Below are 24,777 nucleotides of genomic sequence, written 5' to 3'. Positions count from 1 at the left end.
TTATCTTCAACAGTTTCTCCTCCACTTTACTCCCAGTTATTTCAAGATTCTGTAGCTTACTGCTAGAGTTGAATACACCTCTGGCATTCCCCTTGCTGAATAACTCCTCATGTGTGATTGTCGATGCAAAATATTCATTTAGTTTGTTAGCTACCTGAGCAGGATCATCAACAGTTGACCCATCAATATCAAGTGGACCAATCTGATTCATCCCCTTCCTTCTAGAGTTTACATAAGTAAAGAACTCTTTGCTGTTTTTCTTTGCATCTCTTGCCAAGGATTTCTCGTAATCTGCCTTCGCCTGCCTAACCTCCTTTGTAACTTGGTTGCATATCAACTTGTATCTATCATAGGCTTCTGTGTCATGTGTTAATTTGTAAGTATCCCATGCATTTTTCTTCTCTGCCATATGCCTCATTAGTTCATCTGACATCCATTTTGGCCTAAACCTTGAACAATATTTCTTAGTTGGTATGTAAAGCCTAGCAGCTGCCAAGATAAGTTCTTTGAATGCTTCCCATTTTGAATTTGCTGTTGGTAACATCATCAATTGGTCCCACTGTATAGAATTTAAATACAGTCTCAGTCCATCGTAGTCGCCTTTACGGAAGCAATAACCCTTCCCTTTACCCCTAATGGTAGTTACCTCTTTGAGTAAATCCCACTTCAGCACACTGTGATCACTGCCACCTAGTGGTTCATTTATCTGCAGATTCTTAATGCATGAAGAATCACTGCTGATAATCAAATCAAGCGTATTACTCCCTCTAGTTGCCTCCCGAACATGCTGATGTAGAAAACAATCATCCAATAAATCCACAAAAGCCCTGCTAGTGTGTGAGTGACCAGCCCCCAAATTCCAGTCAATATCTGGGAAATTAAAATCCCCCATTATAAGACTGTCTGATTTACTGGCCCACTCTATTGCCCTGTACAGTTTCTTATTATACTCATCAGAGTCATTAGGCCTATAGCATACTCCTACTCTCAATTTTGATCTCCCAATGCTTATGTCACACCAAACTGACTCAACACTGCACTGTCCAGCGATGTCGACTGGCTTCACTTCCTTGGTTTTTATGTGTTTCTTAACTAATAGCATAACCCCTCCCCCTTCCTATCCTGTCTATCCTTTCTGTAGACGTTGTACTCCCCAAATTCCAGTTCTGCATCCCTTATATCTGTGTGACACCACGTCTCTGATATCCCAACAATATCTGCCATGGGCAGGAGCAGCAGTGCGTAGCACACGCTTCTTGATTAGACCGGGGTTCGAGCACGTGACCACCAAATACAGAGGATGTGGAAAGGTCAGTTAATGACCACCGCATATCCCCGTAGCAATATGGCTTTAGTTGCTAATGCTCCTAAAAACCAAATAACAACATCAATCACTATATAGGATTTAAAAACTGTCTGAGACCACTGTAGTCACCTTTAGGAAAGCAAAAACTCTTCCCTTTACCCCCGATGGTAGTTACATCTTTGAGTAAATCCCACATCAATACACTGTGATCACTGTCAGGTTCCTTTATCTGCAGATTCTTAATGCATGAATAATCACTGCTGATAATCAGATCAAGAGTATTACTCCCTCTAGTTGCCTCACGAACATGCTGTTGCAGAAAACAATCATCCAATAAATCTATAAAAGCCATACTAGTGTGCTAGTGACCAACCCACAAGTTCCAGTCTATAAATGGGAAATTAGAATCCCACACTATAAGACAATCTAATTTACTGGCCAACTCCATTTCTCTGTTCAGCTGTTCGTTGTACTCAATAGAGTCATTAGGCCTATAACACACTCCTAATCTCAATTTTGCTTTCCCAGTGCTTATGTCACACCAAATTGACTCAGAACGGCACTGTCCACATGTTAACTGGATGCACCTCCTTAGATTTTGTGTTTCTTAATTAACAGCATGAGCCCCTTCTCCCTTTCTATCCAAATGGCACTCCCTAAATTCCAATTCTGCATTTCTTACATCTGTTTGAAACTACACATCTGATATCTCAACAATATCCTATCAATATCTGGATATTAACAGGGTTGATATCCAGTGAATGGGGAGGCCGTTCCATGGTGGTAAAATCTGCAGAATGCTTTTCAGACCATGTTCTAGTCACCACGGCTCTGTGGGGAGGGTACTGTCCTACTGGAAGAGTCCATTGCCCTGTAGATGCACGATGACCATGAAGGGATGCAGATGGTCTGCAAGGATGGACACGTAACTTGGACCATTCAGAGATGCATCTAGATGTACCAGAGGTCCCAGCGTGTGCCAGTTGAACATGCCCTAGAACATTACTGAGTCTGCTTGAACAGTTCCTTGTTGACATGACGGGTGCAGTTTCCACCAGATACGAACCTTCCAGTCCGCTCGAAATAACTGGAAATGGGAATAATCGGACCAAGATACCCATCTCCAATCATCCAAGGTCCAGTCCCGATGTTCTTTCGCCCAGTTGAGGCATAGAGTTCTGCGTCATGGTGTTAACAGTGGGACTCTGGTGGGTCAGCAGCTTCCATAACCCATTGCTGCTAATGATCACTTGATAGGCTTGGTGGAGACGTTTCTGGCACCTCCCTCATTGAAGTTGGTGGTGATTTGTGCCAGTCGCTCTCCGGTTGGCTGAAACAGATGGCAAGACAGACATTGACGGTGACGTTAATACACCACCTTTCCCCGCCCACAGCGCTGACCATGATGAGGTGTTATTCCGGAAATGGCGTATTCCTGATACACTCTTGATACTGTTGAATGGAGATAGTGCAATTTCTGTACCACGTCCGTGATAGAGTGACCAATGTGTCGGGCACCCACTCTTATCCCTCTTTCAAAGTCTGTTAACTCACAATTTTTATCCATATTGACATTGAATTACCATCTACATGAATGCAGTGTACCTATATAGCTGCCAAGCAGTAGGTTCGTTCACTAGAAAGAAAGAGAGGGGGTGACAGCGTCGTGTTGCCTAGGAACCAGGTATCGCATGAATTCTGTTCTTTCAGTGTACTTGTTCCATGATGACTCCCAGCAGTTCTTAAAATCACCAGCACCTTGCTTTCCAGTCTTCTGCTCATTCCAATAGAAGAAGTGCAAGAATCACTTTCATCTCTGCCTGTGGCTACTGTTAATCTATTAGACTGTGAATCCTCCCCAAGCTAGCAGTTTCCGACCGATCTAACACTGCCTCGATAGCATCAGTAAATATTTTTGCACCCTTTCTATTTAAGTGTATCCCATCCCTGTTGAAACAATCTCTACTGTTAACAAGCACAGACCACACTGAGAAAAATTCTACCCAATGAGCTTTGCACAATCTCTCTCTAGGGCTGAATTGATTGACAAGGCACTCATCATATACTCCCTCCTATCATGTCTGGGCAGAATTGCAGACACTTTCAAATTTAACCCTAACTCGCGACTTTTTTTCAACATTGACCTGTACTTGTTAAATAAATCTGCAGATCTTCTACTCTTAATATCATTAGTGCCAGCGTGTACAACAATATCACCCTTTCTGCCCTTAAAAGATGATATCTGCTCTACATCATCATCAACTTTTGCCCCTGGCACACATACCCTAGTCATATTCCACCTGTCCTTTTTGCACAATATATTTTTCATTTCTCTGATAATACAATCACTAACAATAACTAGCTCCCGTGGGACCAGCACATTCTGCCACTGTGTTGCACGATGTTCAAGAGTGAGCTCTGGCACTGAGTTGGGCAGATGAGAGTTTGATGGGCTCGCCATTTTAATTCCTTCGAGGGCAACTACCCTACTCTTGAAACTCTTATAGATGTCCATCAGAACACTGAGTTGTCACCTAATTTCTTGACACACTGTGCACCTAGCACAAAAAGACATCTTCCTTGGCTAGATCATGTCCTGTTCCAGAAAGTCCACATACATTTCACAAGTTGCACATTTTTGTTGGCTGTGATGCGTTGGAGAATCACCTCCTTTGGTTCTTCCCTGAGCCACAGTACTCCTGCTACTTTGTGCACATTGCCAGACTGAGGCATGATTTCCATTTAAATATGATTTAATTAATCAACAATGAAAATTAATTAATAAGGTTAATAAATTTAATTGATTAACTGACTATACTATACTTGACTATGGAATACTATACTAAACTAATGTTATTTGTTATTTGGTTTTTTTTAGGAGCATTAGCAACTAAGGTCATATTGCTCCGGGATATGCGGTGGTCATTCCCTGACCCTTCCGCATCCTCCGTATTTGGTGGTGACCTAAACTAATGTGGTACGTATTATGCTATCTAGATTTACGTAATACTTTAAGTTATCAAATTCAAGATATATGCTATCAAGTTACGCTATACCATAATGATCGCAATGTTAAATTAGTTATATCCTTAGCTAAATACAAAAGATATATGCCCAAAAAAGTGATTGAAACCTTCAAACCACTTATTTATTACAATTAAATCCTTACTATTCTTCTGGACTACTGGTTACATGCTACAATATTCGGGCCAAACCACCTATACAATAGCGGTACAAGTAGCAAGTCGTAACTTCCAACATCGCTAGCTAAGTTTAAAAAATAAGCTAATGAACACTATTAAGCCTATTTAATCCATTTGTAAAACACAAATCAATATGTTTATTAATCGAAAATATGATAAAATTTCTAAGAAAGCATCCGTTTGCAGGAGCTCAAGAAGTCTACGTCCTCACACTCATAGTCTCATTCCTAGACGATATATTCGCATATGTTCGAATATATCCTCATTATATTCGCATGTGTGAAAAACTCCCTGTCTCTGTTCTTTGCTCTAATAGTTATGATTTCTCCTAGTCTACCTTGGCCAGCCTAACCTTTCCTGTGGTATGATTACAGATCAATTTGCAGCTGTTACAGGCCTCAACATTTTCTATAATTCTGTAGCTTTTCTAAGTCATAATTTTTTCTCTATTAGACTGGCCAACTCTGTATTCATCCATCTCAACATCCTATTCATTCTATATTTTCTAAATGGTATGTATGCATTTATAGCTTCTGTAACCAAAGCTTTGAATGTATAGCACAATTCTTATGTTTTAAGCTGATCAAGGATGAAAGCTACAGTTCTAGGCAGGTTTTTAATGTTGATGAGACCGGTCTTTTCTGGAAAAGATTGGCAATTATAACACTTATTTCAAAATAAAAAAAGACCATGCCAGGTTTTGAAGTGTTGAAAAACTGCCTTAGTCTTTTGCTCGGTGAAAATCTCACTGGAAACCTAGAGCTAAGTTTATAATGCTGAAACTCCCAGAGTTATGAAAGTCTATAATAAATCCACTCTCCCTGTGATTAGGAAATCAAGCAAGAATGCATGACTGACAGCTGTTTTTGTTTTGACAGTAGTTTAATTTACATTTCTGCACTGGTCCTTGAGGTTGTCACAGACATTCTCTCAGATATGCCAGACAAGCTGTTCTTGCTACCTGAGAGTCTAAAACGCTGATGGAACTGATATTCGGGTGACACTCAAGTCAAAGTGGACCCAATTTCGGCGAAGTCCGGACGGTCTATGACAGCCAAATCCTCTGCTTGCACCTTCACGATGGTGGGACTGTTAGTAATCCTGGGTATAACCTTCATGCACAAGTACATGGTGGGTGACCACCCAGGTGTGAACCAACGTAAGCAGGGGTCGAGGTGTGGCGCCCACACCACATGGAGGAACGCTGCCCCTCTATGTTACCAGGCAGTACTAGGTGGTAGATGACTCTCATCAACCGGTGAAATACCACCACTTTGCTTATTGGAGGCTTGAAGTGGTGGAACCCATGTTTAGTCTCTAGAGCTAAGTTCCGGCCAACCCTTCCCTATCTCTTCCATCATGCAGTATGATTGATGGTTTTTGAGGTTATGATGAATGTCATGGCGAGATCCAATATTCCTTACATTTCGAGGGTACAGCTCTAAAACGGTGTTCGCAGGCAGGCCGGCCACTAGTTAGTACACCGGACTGAACCTATTGGTAACTCTTTAGGAAGCTTCCGGATCAGCTAGTGTATAATCTTGCTACCTCTACTCTGCCAGATAGTGACTGGAGGGAGTCCGAGTAGTGTGTATGCGGGGAGCATTGTCGAGGCCACGTTATGTTAAGGATCTGGGTATATTCTTACCACATGTACCCCATATCCAAAAATTTCATTACTTCATACAGCATGTCCCACCCACTTTTTCTTACCATTGAATACACCATGAATTGTCAAAATAATAGAGCAAGCTTATCTGCGAAAAGATCTAATCCTCCCAAGGACTTCCTAATTCATTTCACAAATATACGTGGTCTCAATTCTAATCTCAACGATGTCCATTTCCACTTGCAGTCTTCCAAACCCCATGTACTTTTTCTGACTGAATCTCAGTTATCAGTTGATTCAACTACTGCTCATCTCAGATGTCCAAATTATTTGCTGTATGATTCCTTTCGCCTCAAAGGTGGTACTTGTGCATATGTCCATTCTGATATTCCCTGTCAGAGACTTGGCAATTTGGAATCTCCTCTCTTTGACCTTCTCTGGCTTAAAATCTCTCTACCTCATTGTGTAAAATTCATCTGTTGTCTCTACCGTTCTCCCAACTCCATTAATCACTTGGAGCTCTTTGACTTCCTCTCTTTGCAACTTTACTTTCTCCAGTCCAACTTTCCTAACAGTGAGGTAATTTTCCTTGGTGATTTTAACGTTCACAACTCCAGCTGGCTTCCGTTTTCTAGTCACACCGACCCAGCAGGTCGAGATGCTGAGGCTTTTGCAATTACTAATGACCTAGCACAGATTGTTCATTTACCTACAAGAATACCGGACAATCCTAATCATACAGCCAATACGCTTGATCTTTTTCTCACAAACAACCCTTCTAAGTACAAGGTTGAAGTGAGAGGTCCTTTAGGCACTTCAGATCACAACTTGGTGATTGTCTCTTCTCCAATGGAACCTTTATCTCATGCCTATTCCCAACTTCGTATTGTTTGGCATTACAAGAATGCAAAATGGGATGACCTGCGAGACTTCTTTTCTTCTTTTCCTTGGTCTGATTACTGTTTCAAAACTTCTGATGTCAACGTTTGCTCAGATCGTGTCAGTGAAATTATTCTTGCAGGAATGGAATCCTTTATCCCACACTCCACTTTAAAATCTCGTCCTTTATCTAAACCTTGGTTTTCCAATAAATGTGCTAAGGCTGTCCAAGAGAAGAACGTTGCATATCGTAATTGGCTTGTTTCTAATTCTTCATTTTCTGCTTACACCAAAGCTCGCAACAATTGTAAAGCAGCAACAATTATTAATCAGTCCAAACTAGAGTTTGAACAGGCTAAGAGTAGAAAACTTGCTTCTTGACCTAATGGTAGCCGAGCATTCTGGTCTCTTGCCAAAGCTATTGGCCGCAACTTTTGCCCATCTCTGCTCCCACCTCTGTCCAAACCAGATGGTTCTGTTGTCACTTCAGCCAAGGATAAAGCTGACCTGCTAGCATCCCATTTTTCTTCGAGCTCATGTATTAATGATCTTGGTAAAACACCTCCCACCATTCCTAACATGCTCCATTCAATGCCTCCTGTGGTCTTCCGTCAAAAGGATATCAGAAGGATTTTGATGAATCTTGATGCTAAGAAAGCTCCAGGTCCTGATGGTATTTCTCCACTTGTTCTCAAAACCTGTGCTCCTGAACTTACTCCTATTCTTTGCCGCCTTTTTTCACTTTCTTATTCCAAAGGTGTTTTTCCTTCTGCTTGGAAATTTGCTCATATCCAGCCAGTTCCTAAAAAGGGTGACAAATCCCTCCCATCCAATTATCGTCCCATTGCAATTACTTCTACTCTTTCTAAAGTAATGGAGAAATCAATTAACCGCCAACTCTTAAACTACCTAGAAACCTTCCGTCTGATCAATGATCGCCAGTATGGATTCCGTCAGTGTCGATCCACTGGTGATATTCTGGCTTATGTTACCCATTTATGGACTAATTCAATGGAAAGGTTCGGTGAAACACAAGTAGTTGCTCTTGACATCTCAAAGGCTTTTGATCGTGTTTGGCATAAAGGTCTTCTAAACAAGCTTCCATCTTATGGTTTGCCAACTGTTTTTAGTAATTGGTTATCCAGTTTTCTCTCTGATCGCTCACTGAGGGTGATGGTAGATGGCTCTCTGTCTTCTAACTTCTCCACTAATGCCGGTGTCCCCCAAGGTTCGGTTCTTTCCCCCACTCTTTTCCTCTTGTATATTAATGACCTTCTTCCATTGACTGGAAATCCTATCCATAGTTTTGCCGATGATAGCACATTGCATTCAACTTTCCATTTTGAGAAACCTTGTCCAGCTCAATCAGCTTCAAGTTCTCGAAAATCTGCTGCCAATTCCTTAAATGCCGATCTTCAGGTAATTCTCCAGTGGGGCAAAGACAACTTAGTTGATTTCAACCCTTCTAAAACTCAATCTTGTCTTATATCTCGCAAAAAGGATTCTTCTGCTCCTATGCTTATCTTTAGTGACACTCCAATTTCTAGGCAAAATGATATATCTCTTTTGGAGATTACCTTGACTTCTAATCTCTCTTGGCACAAGCACATTACAAATATTGCTTCCTCTGCATCTAAAAAACTTGGTTTTCTCTTTCGCTCTCGGTGTTACTTTTCTCCCAAACAGCTGCTCACTCTGTATAAATCGCAAATCCGCACATGGAATATTGTTCCCACATCTGGGGTGGTGCCCCCAAAACCTCTCTCAGGCTTCTTGATTCCATTCAGAAGAGGGCAGTTAGGTTAATTAATGATTCATCTCTAACAGAGTCTCTCCACTCGCTTTCTCATAGACGCTCTGTTTCTGCTGCATGCCTCTTCTACAGATACTTCCATGGGCACTGTTCTTCTGAATTGGCTTCCATAATTCCCGCTCCCTCTTTCAAAACAGTCTGAACATGTGCCGCCACCAGCCAACATCCATTTACTGTCCAACTTCAAACCCACAGAACCAACTTTTCATCTTCCTCATTTATTCATTCAACTGCCGTTTTCTGGAACAACTTTCCTTCATACATATTTCCTGAAAATTACAATCTACAGAAGTTCAAGTCCAATATCAACAAATATCTTCTTTCGTCTTCTCAACCTCCAACCCAAGCACGGTACTAAGTACTATAGGTTATAATACCTCTCGTGTTTGGGGTTCTCATAAAAAAAAAAAAAAAACTGCTATCAAAAAATGCCATAAATAAAATAATTTAGGTCACAAGGTCCTTAATTCATTTATTGGATGGACCGATAATTCATCAGCCCATCCAATAAACCTTAGCAAGTCATCTGAACATGCTAAAGACATCATTCTCCTTCCTATAATGACTTTTTGTGTTTTTAGAGTCACACAGACATTTCAAAGTTTATTATTTAGCTAATTCAGGTGGTATTCATTACTGTACAGAGAAACATACTATGTGACTGATTTTTTTAAAATTAAAATAAGAAGTCCTTACCTTTGATCTTTCTCCTTTTCATTTTGTGAACGACACTGACTAGCAGAAGCTAGTTGTTGTGGATTCTAAAGAATAAATAAGACAGATAAAAAACATGATATAAGACATACAAAATAAAACTACAGTACAATTAAATTTTAGTGATTTCATTTAATTCATTTAAATTAATTTAATTTAAAATAGTTCTTTTGGTAAAACTTTTTTTTTTGTTATTCCAAGATGAAATTCACTAAGGATAAATGTTAAAGATCATTAACAAAAGACAATTTTAAAAATCTGTTGAGAACTGCTAGTAAAAAAAAAAAAAAAAACTGCTAATATAGTTTTTTAGACTCTTTATTAAAGTCTTGGCAATGGCTAATAAACAGTCTATGAAACCTCAATCAACAAACTGCTACTCACTAATTGGTAGCGCTACTCACTCTGCAGTTCCCAATAGAGACCTTTCTTACTTTCCTTAGCCTAACTTACCTTAACTGTAACATTTGGGGAAAATGGAGATAAGTTACTAAATTTTTTTACAGTAGAAGCCCACTTGACCACCCTCTGCTTAACTGACTCACCAGATTAACTAAGTCTTCCCTTCCCTATTTAAACCATACCATGTGATGCCTATGGAAGTGTGCCATGGGTAATAGTTCAGTATGCTTGTAGCTGGGTTAGTGTAGCACACCATGGCTCCTGTCCCAAGAAGTTAGTTATGTTTCTTTTAAATCTGTTAATTATAGCACGTAAGTTAATTGAATATTATGTAAATTAATAAAATACAGATGAGAAAATAAAAAGTTTTTTCTATGAAAATTAAGGATAGGTGGAATGGGATCAGGGTATGTCTGCCAGTAGATGATGTTAAAGGGCAGATATCAAAGTTGGGAAAAAGTTGTTAATTAGGATTGAATTTGAAAGTGACTGCAATTCTGCCCAAAAACAATAGTAGGGATTACATGTTGAAAGCCTTGTCAATCAATTCAGTCCCAGAGGAAATGTGCAAGGCTCATGGGGTAGAATTTTTTGCAGCATGGTCTATGCTTGTTAACAGGAGAGACTGTTTTTACAGGAATGGGATACACTTAAATAGAAGGACAATATTTGCTTATGCTATTGAGCAATGATAGGTGGGTTGGAAAACTGCTAGCTTTGGGAATACACCGACTAATAGATAATAGAGCCATAGGCAGAAGTGAAAGTGATTCTGGCATTATTTATATTGGAACAAGCAACCTGGACAGCAAGGTGTCAGGGATTTTAGGCCCTGCTGTGGGTCATCAGTCATCATGGAACCAGTGAATATATAGACTGTGTAAGGGTAACTAAGAGTAAGAACATGTGCATGAACACTAATGCTAGGAGCATTGTAAATAAATCTGATATATATGAAGTACTGATTAAATCATCAAATGCAGAAATTGACAGATAGTGGTGACATGGTGTCACTCAGACATAAATGCTACTGAATTTGAATATGGGAAGTACAATGTATACAGGAAGAACACACACAGAACAGAACAGGAGGGGAACAGGGGTTATGCTCTTAGTTAAGAAGCATATTAAATCTAAGGCAGTGCATCCAGTCAACATGAATGACTAGTGCAATGTTGAGTAAGCCTGGTGTAATTTAAGCACTGGGAAAACAAAAGTGAGAGTAGGGGTGTTTTCTAGTCCTAATGGCTGTGATGAGTATGCCAAACAGTTATACAGAGTGGGCCAATAAATCAGAATGACTTATAATGAGGTATTTTAACTTTCCAGACGTTGACTGGAATTTGTGGGTTGGTCACACACACACACAAGCAAAACATTTATAGATTTCTTAGATGACTGTTTTCTACAGCAGCATGTTAGAGAAGCAACAAGAGGAAACAATGCTCTTGATTTGGTTATCAGCAGCAATTCTACATGCATTAAGAATCTGCGAGTAAAAGACCCAATGGGTAGCAGCAACCACAGTGTATTCATGTAGAATTTGGTTAAAGACATAATCACTGTCAAGGACCAACTGCTGATGTTACCAACAGCAAATTATAAATTGGAAGCAATCAAAGATCCTACTAGGCTTTTCATACCAATGAAGAAATACTGTTCAAGGCTTAGGCCTAAATGGATCTCGGATAAACTATTGAGACACATGACAAAGAAGAAAAGTGCATGGGATGCATATAAATTATCAGGTGATACAAAAGTCTATGGTAGATATTAATTAGTCTGTAATCAAGGCACAAAGAAGGTTAGGCAAGCTAAGGCAGCTTATGAGAAGTCTCTGGTGAAGAATGCCAAGAAAACCAGCAAAGACTTCTATGCATATATTAATAGTAGAAGGAAGGGAGTTGAATCACATTGGACCACTTGATCTCAATGGGATAACAGCTAATGAACCTGCTCAGGTTGCTGACAAACTGAACAGATATTTTGAATCTATGTTCACACATGAGGAATTCTTTATGGGAGGGGATGTCAGAAGTTTATCAAACTCCAATGAGCAGCTAAATGACTGTGATAACTGAAAGGAAAGTGAAGAGAAACTATTGAAGCTGAACATAAAAAAGGCACCTGAGGTGGATGGGATCTATCCAATCATGATAAGAGAGGCAGCAAAGAAGGTGAGCAAACCTTTAGCTATAATTACGAGAGAATCCTTGATTTCAGGGGAGGTTCCTATGGACTAGAGATGTGCAAATGTATCCCCAATTCATAAAAGGGAATTAAAAGGTGACATGAGTAATTACAGAGCTTTCGGCTTAGCTTCCCTTCCAGCAAAAATATTGGAGCCACTGGTTAAAGAAGTAATGCAAGACCACCTGGACAAGAATACAATTATACTGCTTGTTTGTTTATTTGGAGCATTAGCAACTAAGGCCATATTTCTCCAGGATATGCGGTGGTCATTCCCTGACCTTTCCGCATCCTCCGTATTTGGTGGTAACGAGCTCGAACCCCGGTCCAATCAAGAACTGCTGCTCCTTCCCACCTGGCTACAGAGGCGCCTGCAATTATACTGCAGTCACAGCATGGATTTGTTAAGGGATGGCCTTGTCTAACCAATATGATAGGTTACTAAGATGCACTAACCAAAGAACTGAATGCAAAAAATAATTTTGATATCATAAATTGGATTTCAGAAAGGCTTTTGATACTCTTGCATATAAAAGACTGCTATATAAACTGGAGCAATGTGACATTAAGGGCAAGTTACTGCTGGATAATGGGATGGTAAAGTGGAAGAAGACAGAGTGGTTATCAATTGACATTGTTCTTTATAAACTAATGTTATCAGTGGAGTTAGCCAGGGTTCAGTGCTGGACTCGTTGTTTTCAATATTTATTAATGATATTTATGAAGGAATATCAGGCTTAATGTCTAAGTTTGCATATGACACAATGGTTAGCAGGGTGGTTAACAACAGTAATGACAGTATGCTACTACAACAAGATTTAGAAAAATTAGGTCGATGGGCTGAGAAATGGCAGTTGAAATTTAACATTGACAAATGCAAGGTACTGAATATTGGTAGCAGTAATCTCAGAGTAACTTATCAACTGTGTTGAACTACATTCAGGGTAGTACAAAATGGGTAGAACAAAATGAAAGAGACCTGTGGGAAATTATGTAGACAGATATGGAATTCTCTGAGCAGTGTAGACATGTGCTGCCAGAAGAACTCATGTGGTTTCGTCAATGATATGCAGAAACTTTGCTAGTAGGGATAAGGAGGTGATTATCCCTATGTACAAGGCCATTGTTAAGTCATCTAGAGGGCTGTATATAGGTCTGGAGGCCTCACTTTAGGAAAGATGTATTTCTGCTGGAACAGGTGCAGAGAAGGGCAACCAGATTGGTGAAGGGAAGAAAATATTGCTATTACTTAGAAAGGCTTCTGTTCTGCAAACTGAAGCATCTGAAGACAAGGCACCTGCGGGGTGATCTGATTAAGGCCTTGAATGAATTGAGTAAGCTGATGTGAATGGCTTTCTTCCTCTTGCTGAGACTACACATGAGGGGGCATAAATTTAAGCTGAGGAAGGATGGCTATCGGATAGATGTACAAATTCTTGGAGGGTCATGAAGAGTGTGTGTGTGTGTGTGTGTGTGTCTTTAAAAAGATGAGTCTTTAAAAAATATTGCTGTTGAATTAACTGCATTAAAGACTGGAAAAAAATGATAAAAAAATCTAGAAAGATTTTGTACTCAATCTGTTTCACAGTGTACTTAGGTTCTCGCTCCACTTTAAAGAAACCAAAATTAGAGATAGTAAAAAATGTATTTTGGCTATGATTTATGCATCTTAATCTTACATCAAAATAATTGATGGCGCAGAAAGTTTTATAGCAAGTGCCCAATGGTTTGTATGTTAGAGAAAATGGTATTCATATATTGAGTATTACTGGAGGGAGGTTATTTGCTGATCAGCCTAATGCTCAAAATTTACAGATGATTTCAAGTCATTTATCAACAAAAGAAAAATTTATTGGGAAACAACTCTATAATATGGACAAAACAGGTCTAAATTTAATATTACCTACAGAAATTATGGCAAAAAATGTGGGCCTGTAGCATCAGAATAAAAAAATCTAAATACAGAATCACTGAAGCTGCTGCAAAAATACAACTGAAACTCACAAACTGCTGTTTTTTGTTGTTGTTAAATGAACTAATCCTAGAGCTTTTAAACATATAAATTGTTCATCTATCAGTTTATTACCTCTCACAATTATACTGCAGAAATAACCAAGGATGGAGTCTGGATTATTCACAAATATTTTTTTCACAAATTTACACCATCTGTAAAGGAATATGAAGAAAACAGACCTACATAAAAAGACTATTCTCTTTTTGGATATAATGCTCCTTCAGATCACAACTCTGAGGAACCTAAAGAGGAGAACATAAAGTCCATATTTTTACCACCAAATGTAATGTTTTTTTTATGGCTCAAGGAAGTTCTACAATCTAGACATACGTTTAACATTGATAAAATTTTTTGAGTTCAATTTTGGAAAAAAATAGAAGACAGAAATATAGCTCTTATATAATCATTAAAAGTTATCAATATCAAAGCTGTGTTTACAATGTAGCACTTGCACAAATGAAATTCCAAGTTCAACATTTACTAAATCTTAGAGAAAAGCCTACAATGGACAATGTTAATGAAAAGCCTGAACTAAAAGAAGATAAAAAAGAACACATTTTAACTGATTTCAGAAAAACCGAGTGTTTCAAAGATTTACAGCAAGATATACAACAATCGATTCAACAAAGTTTTTCAAAAAAAATTGGCAATTCGTTGGAAAATGAAATTATGGAAGATAGCCAAATCAAACAGACCATGGATCTAAATACGAAGCAGAGATTGAATGAAATCCAGAACCAAAAATTTCTCATGCAACATCCAAAAATACCCTTGATACAACTTGACATTACACTGAACAACAACTTGATTTAACAGTCAACAACATGATGTTTATAAAAAAAAATGGAGGGACTATGCTGAAAAAATGACACATTTCATCATCTCAACAGATAAAAATTACTGACTTCATGTAAATGAACATACAAGTATATATTTTTAAGCGCAACTAAAATTCTTAAGGTATGTATGTATACTTCTTTTTATAATTTCCTGCTTTAAATTACTTTTTCAGTTAACTAACTACCAGTCTTGATCATGTCAGATAACAGAAGAGTGTGCTTGCTCAGCAGCATAATGTTTCAAATGGACTTGCTCAGCAACTCCAATTGTCTGCCACATTCAGACAAAGACTTGTCTAAATATGTCCATACAACTGGCGTGCACACACTTCCCTCCTTTTAAGCAATCTTCTTGACACTGTATATACGCTGATTCCAACATTTCAACTACTGAAAGTATTCCTAAAAGTAAAAAATTATACTTTTTTTGGAATTGTTAATAATTCTGATACATTCCAAACAATTTCCTCAGTCATTGGAAATCTGTGATATTTCAAGAGAACATTAAGTTCATGAAAAAAAAAAAAGATTTTTTAAAAAATTACACAGAAAGAGCTGTCTGGTGAGTATGACAGATTAGGGGGGGTTTCACAGTGATAGAGTACATTCCAAGAAATTCTTGAATGGAAAGCACTGAGTGCAGGGCATTAATGCAAATGCGAATTTCCTGAAGCCATTTTCTGGCTGTTTTCTCTGAAACAATAACTTGCAATTACCACAGAACTGCTTTTGTAGTATTCCTGGTTCATGCATAATCATGCAGGACAAACTCATAATGAAAAATACCTCTGAATCGAAAAATACAATAAGCATGATCTTCATATTTGGTCAAGATTGTATTTTTTGAGCATTGAAGAAGGCAGTGTCTTCTAATAAGGACTTGGCCTATTTTTCTACATCTTAACTATACCCATGGTTTGTTATCAGTATTGATGGAAGAAACAAACAATGGATCAACAGTAATGTGTTCACAAAGATCCCAACACACAAGAACTCGCCACTCTCTATGATCATCATTGAGGATGTGAGGTGCAAACCTGGCTGACACATGTCACATTCCCAAACCTTGCATTAAAAATTCATTGCACTTCCCACAAGAAATACCAATTTTGCTAGCAACTTCACAGACAGTTAAGCACCAAAAATAACATAGATTTATGAGACTCACAAACATGATAATTGAATGTTTTTGAAGGGCAGCCAGAGCAAGAATTATCTTTAACAGAGACGTAGCTCTCTTTAGTGTTTGTGAACCATTGAAGTCTTCAAATGACACAGCATTTCCTCTGAAAGATGTTTGTAACATTCTATTGGTTTCTGTTGTACTTTCCCCTAATTCAAAACAAAATTTTACACAAGTTTGCTTCTCAGAAAAAAAAAATCACTTTTTAAAATCCAATAAAACACAAAGTACCTTCTATTCAATACACTTAATTCAGACCGAATACCTTCTATTCAATGCATGTTAATCCAAATGACTACAGATAAATGGGTGATTCACATATTACTACATATAGATTAGTGTTACAGATTTAGAATTCAAAAGCTAGGACAAAGCAAGACAAAAACTAGGACAAAACAGGAAAAAAACTAGGGCATTTTTAGTTTTAAAAACGAGGATATTTTAAAAATTATATTTATTACTAAAAAATTACAATACATAATTATCATTGCTGCCAATCATTTTCAGTAAGTTTGGTTTACAAAGTAAGTAATTTAAAAATGTTTTACAATCCATTTTTAAATTATAAGTACCAACAAAATAAGTTTTTGATCTTGTCAGAGTGCCATTGAATTTGTGAGAGATACTTGGTAGAAGTCATGATTTGATTTGTGTAATTTTTGGATAATACGGTCCACTTAATGCAACGAGCGCATGGTTTTTATTTATTCTGTTGTACGGACCGAAGGTGCAATGCACAGAATATTTAATAAAAATTCATTTTATAATGAGATAATTTTTTAAATTACAGAAAACTAGGATGCAAGTGTAAAATCTGCGAGGATGTCCTAAAAACTAGGACATGTCCTCGGAAACAAGAACATCTGGTAACCCTAATATAGATGAATCACTGAACATGTTGAAACTTGCTACAATGCCACAATTTCAAGATATAAAATCAGTTGCTAAATACAAGAAGTGGAAAATGAACTGTTCTGTGGCAACAAGTGTAGTGGGCTGTGGTGCAACAAAAAAATGCATTAGCAGTGAGCTCATCATCACACAACAGAGCAGCTTATTTTCCGCTTAGCCAAATCAGAACCCAAAATTTTTGATCCCACCTCATAATGCACAAAATAGAGACCGCATTAAAGTAATACTGAATTGATTATACTATTCTGACATTGTGTTAATGTATACTCATCAATGTCTTTAGAAAAATTGTGAGTGAAATTATGACCTGGCAGTGGCTAAAAATACAGAATGCCATGTCACACATGAAGATAAGTGATGGAGAATAGTAAATGTATCAAATTCAAATGCTTCACCTCAAGAATAGATGTTCTTCCTTACCTTGATTTTGTAATTTGAGTTCCATAGCATAAGATAATAACAGAGAAACTAGCTAGTCTCAATTCTAAAACAAAGATTGGCAGCAATTATCATTGCTGCCAATCTATCATATTTTTAAAATATGATAGTAACAAACACAATCTTAAGGGTGTAAAGGTGTCAAAGACTAATAAACCTTGAAAACTGCTGCAAAAAATTAAATTTCTACCGAAACTTATAGTACTGATTTATTAATTATTACACAAATAAACAGAGTAACATACATGTCAATATGTGTGATGAAAGACCCGGAAACCATACTCCTCCTGCCTCAGCCCAACTGGTTATATTCTCAAGTATTTTAATACCTATAAGAAAGGCACTTTGTATCTTTGATCATATCGCCAACTGAACTCCAGTCACTGATAATAATTGCAATAAGGCACTTCCAAAGGAGTGACAAAGAATAATTAACAAAATTCTGGAATCTAGAAATTATAAGAATAATGCTTGGTGTGGCCTGGAACAATTAAATTAAAATTAATTAAATTTTAATTAAAGTAAAAATTAAATTTAATTTAATTTTAATTAAACAATAGAGATCACAAGCACAGCATATTACAAAAGGTGCTGTAAGGAAAGTGCAATAGGAATTAGAATTGATGGGTAAAGAAAAATCTGAATTCCATTTGCTGACTCCATCTATGACTATGGAATCTTTCTTGATGTGTTAATTTCCAGCTCTTTGTTAAGATTCAGTTTTAACTTTAAACTATAATTTTAATTTTTAGTTTTTTACTTTTACACTTAAATGTTACAGAACTGCAATAACTATATTCCACAGTTCCAAAAAACAGCTGTTATTGTTTTCAGATGTGGACGACAGTCATAATTCATCCTAACTGGTAAACTATGGTATCATGTCTCTTTAGCAAGCATCATGTTGCAAATGGGATCACTCAGTTTCTCTGAGGACACATATGTGAATATACACTATTCTACTTTGACATTGCTCCATCTAGAAATAGTGAATATATCTATTTCAAAATTTGCACAAAATAGACTTTGTTCAGATAAAATATGGAAATGACTTAAAAATAGTCTGTGGGTAACACTGCAGTCACATGATCAGTTATCTTGTTTTTATAGTAGGTGCTAAAGCTACTGACAAGCACTTAAGCAGTGGTGTGCATATGTGCAATTAAAGATTATGTTTGTATCATGTTGAAAGTTAGTTATTTGGTTTTTAGGAGCAACTAAGACCATATTGCTCCGGGATATGCAGTGGTCATTCCCTGACCTTTCCGCATCCTCCATATTTGGTGGTGATGGGCTCGAACCCCAGTCTAATCAAGATGCGTGTGCTACGCACTGCTGCTCCTTCCCACCTGGCTATGGAGGTGCCTCATGCTGAGAGAGAGAGAGAGAGAGAGAGAGAGTCAGTAAGTGTAATACCTCAGACACGTTCAGGTCCTCCATGACATTATACTGATTTGCTACTTGCCACTCATCTGAGAGGTCTGGACTCAAATCCCATCAGAAACTGGAGTAATTCTGAAAGAAAAGCCCCCAGATGATTGACTAACTCAACTAGTATGAAAAAACCATAAATATTCCTCACCTTGACAGGATTTAAACCCAGGCATTTTCGACATAGAGCAAAATAAACAACTGTCATGACTGTGCCAGTCAAAAAAGATCAAGGCAGGCTATCACATTTTGTATACAGACTACTATTAAATATCTTTATTGTCAACAACTCTTCACAAGCATAGATATAAGATTTAATGAACAATTTCTAGGCTACTAAGCGGTGAAGAATGTTTTAAAATAAATACCTCTTTTTTCTACCTATAAAATGGAAGAATTTTTTTTCCTGCACTAATGCTCGATACCTGATACATTTGGAGAAATAATAGTTACAGAAGAGAAATCAAAACAAATCATTAACTGGTTGAAATCAATCCGAAAACAAGCATTTCAAAATTTTTACAAGCAAATAATTTGGAGAAGTAACTGTTTACCAGTGAACAAATCGCAAAAATTAGTTTCTCTATGCAAATCCAAGATAGAGAAACTAAAAGCATATAATGAGCATACAAATGACATTATCCACATGAAACATGTAACTGCATATTTAATATGGATAATATCAATTTAATATCAAAGGGGGGCTTAGAGGGGAACAGGTATCAGGTATCCTGAACAGGTTACCTGATACCTGAACAGGTATCAGGTAACAGCAGTGGAAAAATTAGTCACTCAGCCTAAAACACTGATGGATCCAATATCTCTCTATTACAGAAGATTTAGGAGAAGTCCGGTTGGCCTGCCTCCCTAAAATCCACTCATGCACACCTTCTCGATGGTAAGCCCTGTTACGTCACTTAGGTGGCAACGAACGTGTAGAGTGGTTCTCTTCAAGACGCCTGGTCAGCGCGAAGAGGAAAAGACCAAACCCTCCAGCAATGAGAGCACAACAATACAAATGGCCCTCAGTCCCCAGCAGCTTTCACTCTCCCTCTTACGGCAGCGAGAGGATCAGAGTGGAAGCAGAGGGTGCTAAGAATCTCTGGGTACGACCAGGCTGCCATGCACGGAAATTGAACTTGGCCTGTTATAACGTATGATCACTCATTGGTGAAGACAGGATATTAGAGCTGGAAAAGGAATTAGAAAATGTGAATTGGAATATCATCGGTTTGGCTGAAACAAGAAGAAGAAATGAATCACTTATAAGTTTATCAAGTGGAAATCTGCTGTACACCAATGGAAACAGTGAAAGGAGTGAAGGTGGAGTTGGGTTTCTGGTCCATAAAGATTTTAAAAACAACATTTTGGAATTCAAAAGTACATCACCAAGGGTGGCAAGACTAATATTCAAGATTTCTAAGAGGTACAAGCTAAAGATTATAATGATTTATGCACCAACGTCGAGCCATGATGATGAAGAGGTTGAAGAAATGTACACTGAAATTGAGAGTCTTCTAGATGAACAGAAAACCCACTACACTATTATTATGGGGGACTTCAATGCTAAGGTTGGAAAAAGGCAAAACAGCGCAGAAAGAGGAACTATAGGAAATTTTGGAATTGGTGAAAGAAATAAAAGAGGTGAAAGACTTGTGGAATTTGCAGAATCTCAAGGACTGTCAGTAATGAACACTTTTTTCGAGAAAAGGGTGAACAGAAAGTGGACATGGAAGAGTCCAAATGGATTAACAACTAATGAAATCGACTTCATCCTCACTAACAGAAGATATATTGTGAATGATGTTACCATCCTGAATAAGGTAAATGTTGGAAGTGATCACAGAATGGTAAGATGTACACTTGATATAGATGTAGGAAAGGAAAGGAAAAAACTGACTCAAGTAAATAATACAAAGGTCTTTGAAATAACAGAGGAGGAGAAAAAGCAGTATGTACTGGAACTTAAGAACAAGTTTGAGCTTCTGCAGACTGCTCAGGACCAAGATATCGACGAGGAATATTACAAATTTCTGAAAGTGATAAAGCCCAAGAAACCTATAGGGAAACAGAAATCCAAAGAAGAAAAAATTAGTCAAGAAACACTTGTCATGATGAACCAAAGACGACAAATGAAGAGCAAGAAAAACACTGACAGGGAGAAAATTGAGTATACTGAGTTATGCAAAGCCATTAGAAAGAGACTCAGAGAGGACATAAGAAGATTTAACACAAGAAAAGTAGAACAAGCATTAAGGGAAAACAAAGGATTGAAATCAGCAGCCATGAGCAGTAATACAGAAAGACAAATGATACTGAAACTGAAGAATAGCGATGGTGTACTTATAAACAGCAGAGAAGGCATAATTCAAATAGCAGAAGACTACTATAGAGAATTATACAAGGAGCGAGGGAATGATACCAGCAGTGGGGAAGATGGATTGCAAAGTAGCAACACATACAACATACCCGATATTCTTCCTGATGAGGTAGAACATGCATTGAATAAAATGAAGAATCGGAAAGCCCCGGGGGAAGATGAAGTTATTGTGGAGTTGTTAAAATTGGGAGGAAGAGACATAACACAAAAACTGGCAAGGCTCTTCACAAAGTGCATTAGAAAAGGTGTGATGCCTGAGCAGTGGAATAATGCAATCATAGTTTTGCTGCATAAGAAAGGAGATAAATCAGAAATTGGAAATTATAGACCAATTAGCTTGTTATCCCATATCTACAAGTTGTTCACAAGGGTCATTACTAACAGATTAGAAAGAATACTTGATGAGAATCAACCGAAAGAGCAAGCTGGCTTTAGGACAGGATTCTCAACTATGGATCACCTTCACGTAATATCACAGCTAATGGAGAAAGCAAATGAATATAAAACACCATTATGCCTGGCATTTGTGGATTATGAAAAGGCATTTGACTCCATACAGCATAAGGCAATGTTTCGGGCACTGGAAAGACAAAGCATAGATACTCCATATATTATGATTTTGAATAAAATATATGAGAGTGCTACATCCTTTATTAGACTAGACAAAGACAGTAGCAAATTTAAAATCGAGAAAGGAGTTCAACAAGGAGACACAATATCTCCGAAGCTGTTTACTGCTGCCCTTGAGGAAGCTTTCAGAAGATTAGACTGGTCGCAGAAAGGAGTCAATGTGAACGGAGAGTACCTAAACCATTTACGATTTGCAGATGACATTGTGATCATAAGCCACGATCCCAAAGAATTAGAGGAAAATCTTAATCAGTTATGCACAGTTAGTAAGGATTTTGGACTAAAGATGAATATGGCTAAAACAAAAGTAATGATGAACAAGTATGCCACAGAAAGGGAAATAATGATTGAAGGAGCAGTAATTGAAAAGGTGGAGTCATATACTTATCTGGGACAAGTTATTAGCTGTAATAATGATAAATGGCTGGAAGTCAAGAGAAGAATAAATTTTGGATGGATAGCATTCAGGAAATATAGTCACATACTGAAGAGCAATATCCCAGTTTGTCTGAAACGTAAAATAATGAACCAATGTATACTCCCCACCATGACTTATGGAAGTGAAACTTGGGCACTCACCAAAAGAATGGAAGAGAAGCTAAGAACTACACAGCGAAGAATGGAACGAATTATATTGGGAATCAGACTGTTAGATAAGAAGAGAAACACATGGATTAGGCAGCAAACTCAAGTAAAGGACATTCTTATCAAAACTAAAGAACTAAAATGGTCTTGGGCAGGACACATAGCTTGAAGACATGATGACAGATGGACTAAGAAAATAACAGAATGGTACCCAAGAGGAGCTAGAAGAAAACCTGGAAGACAAAGGCGGAGATGGATAGATGAAATTCATGAGTTTTTGAGTAGTAAATGGATGGCCAGTGCTCAAAACAGAAGGAACTGGAAAGTTGCTGGAGAGGCCTTCATCCTGCAGTGGATCGAAAATGGCTGATGATGATGATGATGATGAATATCAATTTCAGAACCATCTAATACTTGCTTTGAAATCCACACCACATAATACAATAGCAATTTAGTGTTTGCAACACTAAATTGCAAAATTAAAAAATGTGCAAATAAATCTTTTGTTAGTTATTAAAAAAAATAATAAAATTCAGAAGAAATATAAGTTTGCCAGAAAACCATAAAAGACACGTGAATAATGGAAGAGTTTGGAGGATATGGATTACACACAACAAAGGTTACCACCCATCAATACTAAAAATGCTTTGAAAACACAACATTACACTATTACATCCTCAAAAACATGCATCTACCTGCTCCATCACAGACAACATTCCAATAAGATGATGCCTGCCCACATCACTTAACATTGTCTTTGTGATGTCTTGACATGCTTTGCTGGTCTGCAAGGTCACCTAATCTGTCTGAAATAGTTAATATCTGGACTGTGAGGGAAGGCACACTTATCTCTGCCCCTCAATCACTTTAAACTGTCATCTAGCTTACAGCCAAAGTACAGTCTTTGTGTTGGGGTAAACATTATTCCACAATACAGTGACAGGTATCACTGCCTGTGGGGACCCCATGCAATATTGATGTTAGTAATATTCTGAGGGTAATAATTCATTTTGACTTACAAACTTAACCACTGCTTCCTTACATAAACAGTAAATGTAGATATTCTTGTTTATACCCTGGCATGACCACCAGGTTAGAAGAGTTTACAATAAATCATGAATACAACTGTTAACCATATTTAGCAGTCACACAGACTCCATTCAAAGAGTGTGTGCTACTACACTCTACCTGACTACTTTGCTATATCAGGCCATCAATACTTGTTCTTATGCAAAATATGAGCTAAATATACACCCTTTCTAGGTGGAGCAAATTCAATGATAAGCAGTATACATAAGGAAACTTCAGAATAGCATGATAAATTCAATGCAACCTTAACATTAAGTGCCTATACAGTCTTTCTCTGTGTAATAATGTGTAATAAATTTCTCTGTGTAATAATGACTTAAAAATGTAATAATGTCTTCCTTGTACTGGCTATGCACAATATGCTTAGTACACAAATATACAAACTCTTTCCGGTGAAGCAATTTCATCAATAAGTAGTATACATCAAGGAAATTTAAAATATTAAAATAGTATATGTGCAGTGTTTTATTAATATAATGCCTATTATGTTTTATTCTTTCTCTTTCTTAATTTTCTATGTATCTTCTAGGTTCCCCATTACATTATATCTTTACTTGCCTGTTCCCGGAACATAAGTGAAATTATCTCTAGAACATGGAAACAGTATTGTTCTTCCTCTTCAGAAGCTGAAAGGTAGAGCAACAAATCTTCCATACCAGACATATGAAGTGCCCTGTTAAAGAAACTCAAGTTATTTTAAACTGCATTTAATTTTATTCTAGACATTAATGAAATGTTATAAATAGAGGGCTGATATGTCCCTAAAAATATTAATCAATTCTGTTAATAGTTTTAAATATGCAATACTGAAAACCTATTCTTAGGTTTTCACTAATACCTTTAAAATATGGAACTATGTTTTTTTTATATTTTATGTTATTTTTTATATTTTATCAGTTCTTTTTCTTTTCTTTTTTGTTATATTCAAAATGTAATGGATATCCACTGTTATTTAAGTTTTGCACTAACTTTCCCAGTTCTGATAGCAGTGGATCTTTATTGTAAAATTTATTGTTCTGAAAACTGATGATTGAATCTCTCCTCTGGTTGCTTTTCTGGTGATTTCATTGCGTGAGGAATTGTTAAAATGTTAAGCATGGCTTGGAATAATTTGTTATATATATCAAGCCTCCTTATGCACTTGTCAGATCCCCAAACAA

General features: G+C 37.4%; 1 protein-coding gene across 1 annotated transcript in view; it reads right to left on the bottom strand.

Moving 5' to 3' along the window:
• Positions 1 to 24,276, bottom strand: part of LOC150080211 (protein timeless homolog) — a 734,420-nt gene extending 710,144 nt beyond the window's left edge. The window contains exons 1-2 of the mRNA XM_090380646.1: positions 24,176 to 24,276; positions 9,507 to 9,571 (exon numbers count right to left, since the gene is read on the bottom strand). Of these exons, the coding sequence (XP_090236772.1) occupies positions 9,507 to 9,571; positions 24,176 to 24,271 (161 nt within the window). The 5' untranslated portion in view covers positions 24,272 to 24,276. The remainder of the gene's footprint in view (positions 1 to 9,506; positions 9,572 to 24,175) is intronic.
• Between the last annotated feature and the right edge of the window lie 501 nt (positions 24,277 to 24,777).

This window comes from Mastigoproctus giganteus, chromosome 9 (genome assembly GCF_048544385.1).
Source record: "Mastigoproctus giganteus isolate SK-2022 chromosome 9, ASM4854438v1, whole genome shotgun sequence".
Classification (NCBI taxonomy): Eukaryota; Metazoa; Arthropoda; class Arachnida; order Uropygi; family Thelyphonidae; genus Mastigoproctus; species Mastigoproctus giganteus.
Note: the sequence above shows the minus strand (reverse complement) of the source record. Positions and strands in the feature narration are given on the sequence as shown.